Source organism: Aulonocara sp. 'chitande type north' Nkhata Bay, linkage group LG17 (genome assembly GCF_057382095.1).
Source record: "Aulonocara sp. 'chitande type north' Nkhata Bay isolate Kocher_YH1m ecotype deep benthic linkage group LG17, A_spYH_male_GT1.1, whole genome shotgun sequence".
In the NCBI taxonomy this organism is placed as follows: Eukaryota; Metazoa; Chordata; class Actinopteri; order Cichliformes; family Cichlidae; genus Aulonocara; species Aulonocara sp. 'chitande type north' Nkhata Bay.
Genome location: NC_141360.1, coordinates 22,240,711 through 22,253,663, shown reverse-complemented (window position 1 = coordinate 22,253,663; position 12,953 = coordinate 22,240,711). Strand labels below are relative to the sequence as shown.

The 12,953-nt window shown below is 38.4% G+C and overlaps 1 protein-coding gene across 6 annotated transcripts in view; it reads left to right on the top strand.

Moving 5' to 3' along the window:
• Positions 1 to 12,953, top strand: part of abcc9 (ATP-binding cassette, sub-family C (CFTR/MRP), member 9) — an 85,177-nt gene that overhangs the window by 7,654 nt on the left and 64,570 nt on the right. For all 6 annotated transcript variants that reach the window (XR_015125798.1, XR_015125797.1, XR_015125799.1 and 3 more), the window contains 6 exons: positions 8,678 to 8,819; positions 8,956 to 9,077; positions 10,360 to 10,526; positions 10,677 to 10,778; positions 11,222 to 11,362; positions 11,488 to 11,676. Coding sequence is in view for 3 of the 6 variants with exons in the window: in XM_086269697.1 (XP_086125823.1) it covers positions 8,678 to 8,819; positions 8,956 to 9,077; positions 10,360 to 10,526; positions 10,677 to 10,778; positions 11,222 to 11,362; positions 11,488 to 11,676 (863 nt within the window). In the remaining 3 variants the exon portion in view is untranslated. The remainder of the gene's footprint in view (positions 1 to 8,677; positions 8,820 to 8,955; positions 9,078 to 10,359; positions 10,527 to 10,676; positions 10,779 to 11,221; positions 11,363 to 11,487; positions 11,677 to 12,953) is intronic.

Sequence of the window (12,953 nt, the reverse complement as noted above, 5' to 3'; positions counted from 1 at the left end):
TATACTTTAGCTTTTTTTTTTAGGTCTTATAACATTTTGAAGAAGGGCCAAATATAACCAATGAACTGATAGACTGGGACCAAAAAAACCCCATATTGGCCTAGCCATTTCGAGTCAAGATTTCAGCTATGAAGCAAACTGACCGAACCCAGCAGTCGTTAACAAGCATTTTTTTTTCTTGTAGTCATTATTTTCCCATCAAAGAAAGCATATGAGGCTACTGAAAGAAGGAGGAGAACTTAATTGCATGGGAAACATGGCAGGAAGGCAATGATCATAAGGCCAGTTTGATTCATTCGTGTTTACGACTAAAAATAGATGCTTGTGAAGTGTAAAATATGTTTAGGAGCATGTGTATGAATAAAGAAAATATAGGTTTCAGCCAAGCAGCCCCTATAGTTTTTAATGCAACACCAGTAAAGACGTTCTGCACATTTAGATTACTTTTAAAATGAACAGTATAAATGTACCAATAAATTATATCCATCCATACATCCATCCAGCTACTTTCTGCCACTTATCACTTTAAAGAAATGAAACCTTTTTTTCATGGGATAGTAAAATATATAAGGTGACATTAAAATAGTGATTTGCTGACTTCAATTGCCTGACAGGGATGTGGTCAGAAAGTGTCTGGAAAGAAAGGAACAAAAACCCTTTTCTAGGGCTTTGAAGTGAATGATGAAATCCCTTGTCTGACTTGTCTGAGCTGTGTTACTGTAATCTTCTATTCTAGCATGACTCTGTGTAATCTGACTGACTGAGCAGATGTGTGGGTGATTTTAACTTTCCCTGTTGTGCTCGCTCGCTTGGGAATACACACACGTGCACTGTTTTTGCTATCTTTGTGCGGTCGCTCATTGACATGATGCGTTTTCTTGCCCTTCTTTAACCCCAGCCATTAAGCAAAATCTTAACATGAAAAATGCAAATGTTTTGAAGATCTGTCACATGTACTCCTATCAGATATGTCCTTGTGATAATAGTTTTGAGACAAACATTGGTCCTCAGAAAGATAGCAAAACACACACACACACACACACACACACACACACACACACACACACACACACACACACACTATAATTTCAGAGGACAAGCATTACATTAAAAATATGTTTTTATTTGTAAATGCGATGATTTCTGATATGATTCATGTTTAAGAAAACACATCTCCATCTGTAAAAAGAAAAAAGCGTTAGGTCCCCACAACATGACAAAAACTTGGAGCATACACACATATCCTTAAAGGCAGTATCTTGACACGAATGTCATCATTAAGCTGTTTTGAGGAGTGGTTAAGATGGGATTAGATTGATGGTTCAGTGATCCACTGGGATCTTGGCTGTTGTTGCTGGAACAAGTAAAACACACAGGAACAAAAGAGCAGTCAAAATCAGTACTGGCAAATTATTAATTGAGAATATTGTGTGGGTTAGGTTTGAAAATATTAATATTCAAGTTCCTACACACCCATTTACTCTTCGTTTGATTTTTCCCTTGTTAGACAATGAAAAGAAAACTAAATATGAGTAATGACAAAAAGAAAAATGCCAGAAAAATTAAAGAAAACAGAAAAGAAGTAAGAAGAAAGAGGTTGAAGAATGACGAGGTATCGATCAAACTAACAAACAAGAATGAAATATGTATTTATTAAAGGTTTCGAGTCATTGCAGGGAATAACTTACTGAATGCTTGGCTGGTTATCTGTGTTGTTTGCGTTTGTGTGTCTCGGTGTAGTCAGTATTTTATGGGAATGGTTCTGACCATAAGCCCTCAGCTCTCTCCCCGAGGACTCACTAATTGATGCTTCCTGGTTGTAGTTTTTCATGGTCTCTGTGCCCTAAGGCTCCAAAATGGCTTCAGTCCATTGAGTTAAGAGCAGAATCAAATCTAATAATAGAGACTGGTGGAATAAATTAAACTCTATTACTAAAGCAGCAAGACTTTAATTACATGTAGAAGTAAATGCTGTAGAAAAAAGGCAGACTTGGAAAAAGTCCATATGCAAGCAATTTGATAATTACATACTTACTCAAATTTATTTTCAAGCACAGATAATAAATATTTGATGGGTACAAGATTGCCTAACATGAATTTATTAAGAATATAATTAGCAGTTTGGACTTTAACATAATTAGTAGTTGCTGCCTTATTGAATGACTGTATCATTGATTGAATATGTCTTAATACATAAGGTACCTGAATATACATTCATCTGACACTCTATTAGGTACATCTTACTTGTACTGGACTGAATTATTTTTTGCCTTCAGAACTGCTTTAATTCTTCATGGCTTTGATTCAACAAGGTGCTGGAAACTTTACTCAGAAATACTGGCCCACGTTGATATGAAGGTATAACCATTGCTGAAGATACTTTTGGGCTGCACATTCATCATGTAAATCTCCCAATTCACCACATCCCAAAGGTACTGGATAGTATTGAAATTATGGAGACCATTTAAGTAAAGTCATCTCACCATAATGTTTATGGAACCAATTGGAAATGATCAGAGTTTTGTGACATGGCATGTTGTCCAGGTGGAACCACATTCAGAAGATGTTTGTGCCAAATTCTGACCCTCTAATCTTAATGTTGGAGCTGAACTTTGGACTCATCAAGGTGAAAAGACGGATTCTTATATAATGCATTTCTACTTTACAAAAGCACTTTCTACCTAGTGTTTGGCCACATTCATACTCACATGAACACATCGGGAAGGAGCTTGGGGTGTAGTACCTTCCCTTAGGCACACATGCGATTTTGAGTAGCCAGGGGTCAAATTAGTAGATGGCCTGCTCTAACTCCTAAGCTACAGTCATCTCAGTTTCTCGAACCTCATCAGACCAGACAATGTTGTTCCTACTACTGTCAAGTTTTTGGGAGCCTGTGTGAATTGGCACCTACATTTTCTGTTCTTAGCTGACAGGACCTGGTGTGGTCTTCTGCTGCTTGAAGGTTTGATGTGGTCTTCTACCTTGGTAGCTACGAGTGGTTATTTGACTTACTGTTGCCTTCCTATCAGTTTGCAGAAGACTTATCATTTTCCTCTCACTTTTGGCATCAACAAGGCATTTTCGATAAGTTATCTTCTATGGGCCATTCTCTGTAAACCCTAGAGATGGTTATGTGGGAAAATACAAGCAAACCAGGAGTTTCTGAAACACACAGGCCAGCTCATCTGACAACAACCATGCCACATGGAAAGTCAGTTAAATGACCTTTCTTCCCCATTCTGATACTCAGTTTGAAGTTCAGCAGATTGTCCTGACCATGTTTACGTGCCTTAATTTGTTTTAATTTGCGGTCTATGGAACGCCAGGACTGCCATAATGAATTAATTAAATACAGCATTAAATAATTAATTAAATGTGGCAATAATTAATTAAAATTGGAATTAATTAATTAAATAAATAGTTATGACACATGTAATTAATTAATTATTGACACATTTAATTAATTATTTATGTATTTCACATTTTAATTAATTATTGACACATTTAATTAATTAATTATTGACACATTTAATTAATTATTTATGTATTTCACATTTTAATTAATTATTGACACATTTCATTAATTAATTATTGACATATTTAATTAATTATTTATGTATTTCACATTTTAATTAATTATTGACACATTTCATTAATTATTGACACATTTAATTAATTATTTAATGATATATTTATTTATTTCATTTTGGCAGTCCTGGCGCCTGGCTCTCATCATGAAATAATTTTATCTGTCAGCCTCACCCATCAAACTCAGGGGGCGGGGTTAACGCTGATCGAGTCAAAACCATTGCTTTGGCCTGGTGGCCATTGTTTCTAGCACACAACAACCGGCATGTGGAAGCTAACAGAACTGAGCTTTGAAAAACCTTGTTTGTGTGTTACCAAATACCGTTTTAATATTTTTTTAGCCGAGAATGTAGTGGTTTAATCTTCATGTGTCTGGTCGGTTTGTCAAGATACAGCCTCTTTGCAAAAGTGTTTCGATGATTTCGGAGATGTCTGCCCAGTCTCACGGCAAAGCGTGGGATAGACCCGCTCGCCTCGCAAGCAATCCCACCGACAAAGCGCAGGCCCCGGTACACAGCTGTAGTAACCCCCGCTGACTTCTTTTACTGAGGTTATATTTATCGATGTTTTATTTCCTGATGTTCTTATGTGTCCTACATGTTTCAGTCGCCAATTCTGAATTATAACTAACATTAAAAACATGTTTAAGGAGGAGAGAGAGCAAATAAATCTGTTTAACATCTGATCTTTGGGTTTTTGTTCAGTAATCAGCGTGACCTGTGTATAAACACATAAAAGAGATAACGTTGGTGTTTCCGTCATGTAGTAACTGCTGGCTTTAACTGTACAAAGGTTGTTCGACACTATGAAACACATACAGACTTCATGATGTTCGGCTAATATTTTTATTGTGAATATTAATCATGCTGACCTCGCTCTGTACACCACGCAGCGAGGTCAGCATGTCCACGATATCCTCAGCTCCATGAGTTAACACAAAGTTTCCCAGCTGACTATCTAACTGCCAACTATTCCAGAGACGTGAAAATATACAGCATAAAGAAAAGTGTAAGAGACTCAGCAGCAGATTAGAATAAAAGTTATACATTTAATAAATCACCAAATGAATCCAAGAAACGAGCAAACCTGTTCCGACAATTTGAATTTGTGTTCCCTCAGCTGCAGACTCGCTGCTGTTTAAATGTTTGAAAAGGAAGATTAGATATAAAAAACGTCAAACATAGACTCAGTCTGCCTTCACATTTGATATGAGGCCAGCACGTATAGTGGCCTCAGCAGGCTATTACTGAAATACACATGCTATATCATAAACTATGATATAAACAGGGAGGTCCTATTAACATGTTTAGTTTTAAAGGACACCTTCCTGCCTTTAGTCTCATTCATGAGCAGTATTAGTTTTCTTCTAACATCCAGAAGTCTGCACAATGTGTTTCATAGTTTGTAACAAGCCTTTGACAGGTAAACATAACATGACCGAAAAAGCAAAAAAAAAAAAAAAAAAAAAAAAAAGAGAGAGAGTGTTGACATAAGAAGAGAAAATGCTCTCAATTATGGAGACAGGCAAATGGTTCATTTATGTTTGATGTGTGTTTATTCCTCCCTAAATATCGTCGGTGAAGTTCGCCATGCACGTCAGATTTTCCTGCGCATTTTTATACCTCTGCCAACAGAGAGAGAAAAAAAATCACATTCTAACAGACAGCTGGTGCTTAGAATACAGTTGAATAACTATTAAAAAACAGATGATATTTAGATGATAGTTCAGTCTAACACATGTGCCAGTGAACCATTAAACGTCTGTGAAACTATGCAGTTATGAAACGTAACTTTAACCTCAGCCAAACCGATTTGCTCAGTTGTAAATAAAACAGCGAAGTAAACGTGACCCGACAGACAGAACCTGAGTGAATGAAGTCCAGCGTTTAACCACTGAGAGCTAAAACTCAGCTGAGGTTTGAAAGCTGTGTGCCGGTGATTGGACATCAGCCGCTGATAAAGCTGTTCGCCTATAAAGTGCTCTGTAAGGAAACGAGCTCCAGCAGCTCTGCGCTCGGGGAAAACACTATATTTACTTATCTTGTGCAGAAAAATGCGCTGACATTGCGTTATATCGAGCACCGGCTGCCCAGTTAAACTGTGACTATCACCAGGTAACTAGGCGTGTTTCTTGAATTAGCAGCAGGTGTTAAACAGCTGACAGATGAGGAGGAGGATGCATGCAGGTAAACTGAGGGTCTGCTGAGCTGATCGCTGGTTTCGTGAGAAAAATGTCAGCTCGTTCTTTATGTTACAGAAGCACAGAGACACAAGACCAGGACACAAGAGACGATCGTTCGGTGAAAATGAGAATCTGCGAATGCAACATGTGGAACACGGAGAGTGGAATATGTAAACAAACCGGTTAACGTAACCCCCTCGGTGCACTCTGCATGCTAACTGTTAGCAGAGCTAGTGAAATCTCTGAAAACATCTGAGCACTTTTGCAAACATGTTCTATGTTGACAACCTGACCAGACATACGTCGCGACATTCGCGGCTAAAACACTGTTAAAAGTGTAGCTGGTGACAGAAAAACGGGGTATTTTAAAACTACACCACCACCATTGCTGCCTGTGATTTGATCTGCATTCTGGGATAACTGGCTGCCCCAAGTCTACACAAGCAATCGATTTTCTAGGATCGACCTGTTTTGACTTACTTTGCACAGCAACCAATCAAATGTTAGAGAAGCTGCATGGGCAGCGTTAACCCCGCCTCCTGAGTTTGATGGGTGAGGCTGACAGATAAAATTATTTCATGACGAGAGCCAGGCGCCAGGACTGCCAAAATGAAATAAATAAATATATCATTAAATAATTAATTAAATGTGTCAATAATTAATTAAATGTGTCAATAATTAATTAAAATGTGAAATACATAAATAATTAATTAAATGTGTCAATAATTAATTAATTACATGTGTCATAACTATTTATTTAATTAATTAATTCCAATTTTAATTAATTATTGCCACATTTAATTAATTATTTAATGGTGTATTTAATTAATTCATTATGGCAGTCCTGGCGTTCCATAGTGGTCAAGTATTGTTCCAATTTGCTTAAAAAAGCAGCCGAACAGGTGTACCCAGTAAAGTATATTACAGCTTTTTCTGATGGCTTAAGCACATTTTTTGTAACTATTGGCTATTTTTGCAAAACTCTACACACAAATAAGAAAACTCTTCACCCAATCAGCAAAACATTGTAGTTTTCTTGTAAAAGCGAACAACTCTTGCTTAGCTCTCCACACCTTTGTAAAAATGGTATTTTGGTATCCAACAGTTAACACAAGCCATCATATTAATAAGCACACAATGCACCAACTAAACACTGATGGTATGAATAAAAAACACATCTGGCGTTTGCCTTCCCTGTGCACAAGGTAGGCTATGTCAGTTTGAGCTCATACTTCTGTCATAGATCCATAAGCATAGAGGGATCCAAACTTCAAGTACTGGTGTTTATCCAAACACATCAAAACAAACACAAGTGTTTATTTCCAAGTATAGGATTATTTGCAATCGCCATAATGACTATATGGGTTACTTGGCCTGCAGTGAACATGCTTCCTCTGCCCCCAGCATCTGGTTGTCTAGCAATTCTGTAAAGTAACAATTTCAGTATTTTTACATCAATGGTATTGGTGTGTTTGTCATCAGCATATGGCAGTGCTACAAATCTTAGTGCAAAGTGACTGTACTAACCGATTCTCATTTCGAAATGTCCTTATGATGCCTGCTACAGTGTAGCGGCTCAAGTTAGGCTGAACCCGTTGGCCAGATTCCCTCAGGGTCATTCCATGGTTGAATACATGGTCCACTATTGTAGCTCTGATGTCATCAGTAATTCTATTTCTTACTCTTCTTACCCTTCCTCCTCCCCCTCCTCTTGCTCCTCCTTGTCCTCTTCCTCTAACTTCACCTCCTTGTCCTTGTTGTCCTCTTTGTCCTACTGCTTCACCTCCACGTCCTCTTCCTCAGCCTCCTCTAATTCTCACTCGTCTCACTCTTCCTGCTCCCTCCATTGTACTCCACACGGACAGCTTACCTGTAGCTTATTTATAGTGCTTAGGCTGATTGGAAAGTGAACTAATTATCTAAAACAGTTTTCACATGTGGCAGTGTGCCAGACAGTTGGCAAAATACTGTAAATAATAGCCATAAATGTGTATAGTTTTGTTAGGAGTGTGTTGATCATTTGGAAATTGAGTGTAAAGCAGTGAGTTGTGTTTACAGTTCTGCAGAAAGAGTGCTGTGCAGTGGATTGTAGCTACAGGTTTGCAAAGTGTGTGTTACAAAATGGCAAACTGAGTGCAAAGCAGTGTTTGTGCTTTTAGTTTTGCAAACTCGGTGAGTGATTTTGGTATAAGTATTAATAGTTTTTGAAATTGTGCTATAAGAATCACAGTTAGGGTTTAAGCATTCAGAAAAAACTGTAACTGTACTAGTGATAGTTTCTCTTTGTCTTTTCTAACTGCCAGAATATATTAATATGTTAAGATTTGAAGGTTAAATCTGGTCCTAATTTATCAAAGTATTCACTATTTTGTATGGTTGGAACTAATATTATGCATTACTTCTGTGACTTTTCACAGTTGGGCTCTTTCTAGATTGCACATGCTTTCAGGACCTCTCTTTTACAGTTTTTTTGTAACATAACATGAAATAAATATGACGTGAATTTTGTTGTCCTCTTAAGTTAACATATCTTCCCAAAAGATTCCTGATGCATTTAAAAGCGTGGTTTGGAGTTGTTTTGATCATACACACAAATGCAGAGATTTTCAAAGGTCAAAGTTGTAAGTGTTGTCATGTGTGATTCATGTTTATGTTTAAAGTTATTTTCTTCATCCGTGAACAATGATTTTCACTCGGTTATGACATGAATATAAACCAGCAGAATTACTTGGAGAGTGAAAGTAAATTGATGCAAATCGGTTGTGCTTTGAAGTCACATTTATAAACAAATTTTTTGGATCCACCATCTATTTTTTTTTTTTTTTGCTTCTGTTACGCTTTTCTGCACACACTCTCACCTCTGACATCACAAGCTCGGATGTACTGTCTTGTGTTTTTGTCCAACAGGTTGGGGCAGTCAGAGCTCTAAAGTCCAGATCCATCATAACACATGGCTTCATTTCCCTGGGCACAACATGAGGTGGATCCTCACCTTCTTGCTGCTATTAGTCCATGTCTGTGAGTTTTCAGAAGGCATCGTCTGCAACATGTGAGACCTCAGAATGTTTTTTTTAATCAAACATAAGCAAATAAAAAGAAGCTTTTTTTGTTTTTTAGTTGTCTTTAGTTAAATAAATGGTTTGCATGTTAATTATTATATATTTTGTGCTTGCCTCTTACTGTAGGGTGATGGGTACCAACCACCTCCATCTCTTCATGCCAGCATTCATGGGTTTTGTAGCAGCCACAACATCAGTCGTTTACTACCACAACATAGAAACATCCAACTTTCCCAAACTGCTGCTTGGTAAGACAGTGAGGGGCGCTTAATATGACCCATTTTGTTTATTTGACCAAATAAACAGCCAAGCAATTCTGTTTAGTCAATATAAAAGAGGATAATTAAGATTAGCACCCCTTCCTTAATTAAAACAGAAAAAACAAAAATATAAACCAATTAACTTGGTTTCAAATTATCAACCTTCCCTTTGGAATTTTAACAAATAATTATAATCATAAAACAAAATGCAGGAGGTTGAGTGAGGAGTATCTATCAAAAAACGGACGCTCATTAGATGCAAGGATGTTTCAACAACAATGGCAGGTTAGCATGTGGATGTTTTGCAGACATTTCATGTGAAATTTGCTAATCCTAAGAATATAGACGTGCCTCGCTAGAGTTCATCCACTTTCTCAGCATTTCCTGAGATTATTTCCTCTGTTTGCTAGGTGGTATATACTGAATCTATAAGCAGGTACTTCTCTTGAAGGCTTGTGAAAGCAATATCAACACTAGCTCCATCCATTATCTCCATCCAGATGAGTGTTTTAGCTTAGGTTCATGTATAATCTACAAACATCTGCCACACTGGCAATAAAGTGGACTATTAAGCAGCACCTATTGCTGACAAGTTAAAGATCAAAAGGTTTATTGGGTAATGACAAGCCAATAGGGAAGGAGATATCAGTCACAGTGATTCTTGGGGACAGTTCAGGTTACGCCAAAGAGAGGTGGTCCACAGAACTGTTTAAGAGGGTTTTGCTCAGAGTGTGTGTGGTAGGTTTGGGCAAGATACTTGGAAAGGGGCCATTTGTCTGTTTTGCACCATCGAATAGAGTTGTTGCATGGTGTGACGGCCAAAGGGTGGGAATCCGAGACTTCACCTGGACTCAGAGAGAGTTGAAAAACAAAGCAGTAAACAGACCAGTGCGAGTGTGACATACAAATTATATTGCACGTTTGAAAAGGCATGTGAATTGACCATAAAAACTGTGAATGTGCATCCTGGTGTAAACAGAAAGCAAAGGCATGCCCAACTAGGAATGAATGGTTGATGTTTTCATGGTTTCCAAGAATCTTATTTTCTGCATAGTCAACACTCAAAATAGACTTTTAATATGTGCTCCCTGGGAGGAGTTCCAGAAGGTCCGTTTCAATGACCTAAAGTTGTTTTTGTGTGGACAAGAGGCCAAAATACAAAGAAAAATTCAGCTTTTTAGGGTACTGTATGATCTTCCAAAGCACAAATATGATAGCAGTGATGCGGCATCTGTGACTGTCATGCTGCTTTTTGTCTCTTTTCTCAAAGTCCTTTTCATCTACTGGGTGCTGGCATTCATCACAAAGTCCATAAAGTTGTGGAAATTTGCTGAGGACAAAGGTGCAGCACAGTATCTCAGGTTGTACATCACTGCACTGTTAGTGATCCTGTATGGACTTCTGATGGCCGTGGAGATCAACGTCATCAGAGTGAGGGTGAGGAAATACATTTCACGCTACGTCGGTTTAGTTCAAGGAGCTTTGTTTCTTGTAGATTGCAATCATCCTGGCATCCCAAAATAGTTTTGTTTTTCTTGTTTTTTCCTGTGTAGTTAATTTTGTTAATTTTGTCTTTGTGTCTTCTAGAAATATGTATTCTTTGCGAACCCTCAGAAAGTTAAACCACCAGAAGATTTACAGGATTTGGGGGTTCGTTTTCTGCAGCCTTTTGTCAACCTGCTGTCAAAGGTAGATTTTCAGAACCATTATTAACACAAAAAGGTTAAAATGCAAATTCTAAAGTATATAATTAAAATAATCTGTCAGTGCGCCACACGGCAGCTGTGGCTACAATGTAGCTTGCCATCACTAGTGTGTGAATGGGTGGATGACTGAACGTGTAAAGCGCTTTGGAGTCTTTATGGACTATGTAAAGCGCTATACAAATACAGGCCATTTACCATTTTAATATTTAGACCACAAGTACTAAAAACCAAGAGAAGGAACTTATTTTGTGTTTTAATGCCTCGTAACCCGTGTGGTGTCCTCGGGTCAAAAATGGTCCCTAGGTGAATGGCAAACAAGTATATGGGAATCCCGAGGACACCACACGGTCAATATTGAGTGTGGCAAGTTTTTACTGGAACGCAACTTGGCAGCACAGCACAGAAAATTCTTGGCTCGTTTTTTAGGCGACATATTGGTGGATGAATCCTCTCATCATCGGAGCCCATAAGAGGCCTATAGAGCTGAAGAAGATAGGCAAGCTGCCCATCGCCATGAGAGCCCTCACCAACTACCTGCGGCTTAAAGACGCCTATGAGGATCAGAGGGTGAGCACATGGAAGCCGTAAAATAATTTAATTTCACTGCAGTGATTTCCAGTGGTTGTTCTAAATTAAAATATACAGATCTAATTAATTTCTCTGCTTTTTCCTTCTATCCTCCGCCCTCACAGACACCTGAGGACCCAGATAGGTCTCCATCGATCTGGCGCTCCATGTATCGAGCATTTGGCCGTCCCATCCTGCTCAGCAGCACCTTCCGCTACTTGGCAGATCTGCTGGGCTTTGCTGGGCCCCTCTGCATCTCTAGGATCGTTCAGCAGCTAAATTCTGAAAAAGATGTTCCAGAAGGCAACACAACGGTGAGTGTTTAAGATGTATGACCTTTAAGAAAAGACGCCTTAGTACTGTTTACACAAGGCCAGCAGATTTTTTCTACACAAACACATTTGTTTATGGACTTCTGTATAACGGAGGGTTCAACCTTTCTTTCTTTCAAGCTTTTTTCCATCATCACTGGTTGCATAATTACAGTTCATTATGGAATATTACGGCGTGTTACGAAGTCTGTTTTTTTATTGTATAGTGTGTTTTATATGACTGGTTCGGACTCTAGAGTCATTTAAATTTTGGGTTTCTTCGTGTTTTATTTTTTAATTTCAGTTAGATTTCCTGCCTTTGCTCTTTTTCCCGCCGTGTCATTTCCACATAGTGTTCAGTTAGCAAATCAGCCTCCTGTGTGGACTTACAGTTTTTTCTGATTGCTTAAGCACATTTTTTGTAACTATTGGCTAATTTTGCAAAACTCTTCACACAAATAAGAAAACCTGTCACCCAATAATCAAAACATTGTAGTTCTCTTGCAAAAGCAAACACAGCTAGATTAACTCTTCACACCTTCGTAAAAATGGTGTTTCCGTATCAAACAGTACACACAAGCCATCATCTACTAAGCACACAATGCGCCAACTGCACACCGGTGGTATGAATACAAAACACATCTGGCGTTTGCCTTCCCTGTGCACAAGGTAGGCTATGTCAGTTTGAGCTCATACTTCTGTCATAGATCCATAAGCATGGAGGGATCCAAACTTCAAGTACTGGTGTTTAGTCAAACACATCAAAACAAACACAAGTGTTTATTTCCAAGTATAGGATTATTTGCAATCGCCATAATGACTATATGGGTTACGTGGTCTGCAGTGAACATGCTTCCTCTGCCCCCTCCTCGTCTTCCTCTTGCTCCTCCTTGTCCTTGTCGTCCTCTTCATCCTACTTCTTCACCTCCACGTCCTCTTCCTCGGCCTCCTCTACTTCTCACTCTTTCTGCTCCCACCATTGTACTCCGCACACACAGCTTACCTGTATTATAGTGCTTAGGCTGATTGCAAAGTGAACGAATTATCTAAGAAAGTTTTCACATGTGAAAGTGTGCCAGACAGTTGGCAAATTAGTGTTAATGATAGCCATACATGTGTATACTTTTGCTAGGAGTGTGTTGGAAATTTGGAAATTGAGTGTTGTGCAGTGAATTGTGCCTACAGTCTTGCAAAGTGTGTGTTACAAAATTGCAAACTGAGTGCAAAGCAGTTTTTGTGCTTTTAGTTTTGCACACTCAGTGAGTGGTTTTGCTATAAGT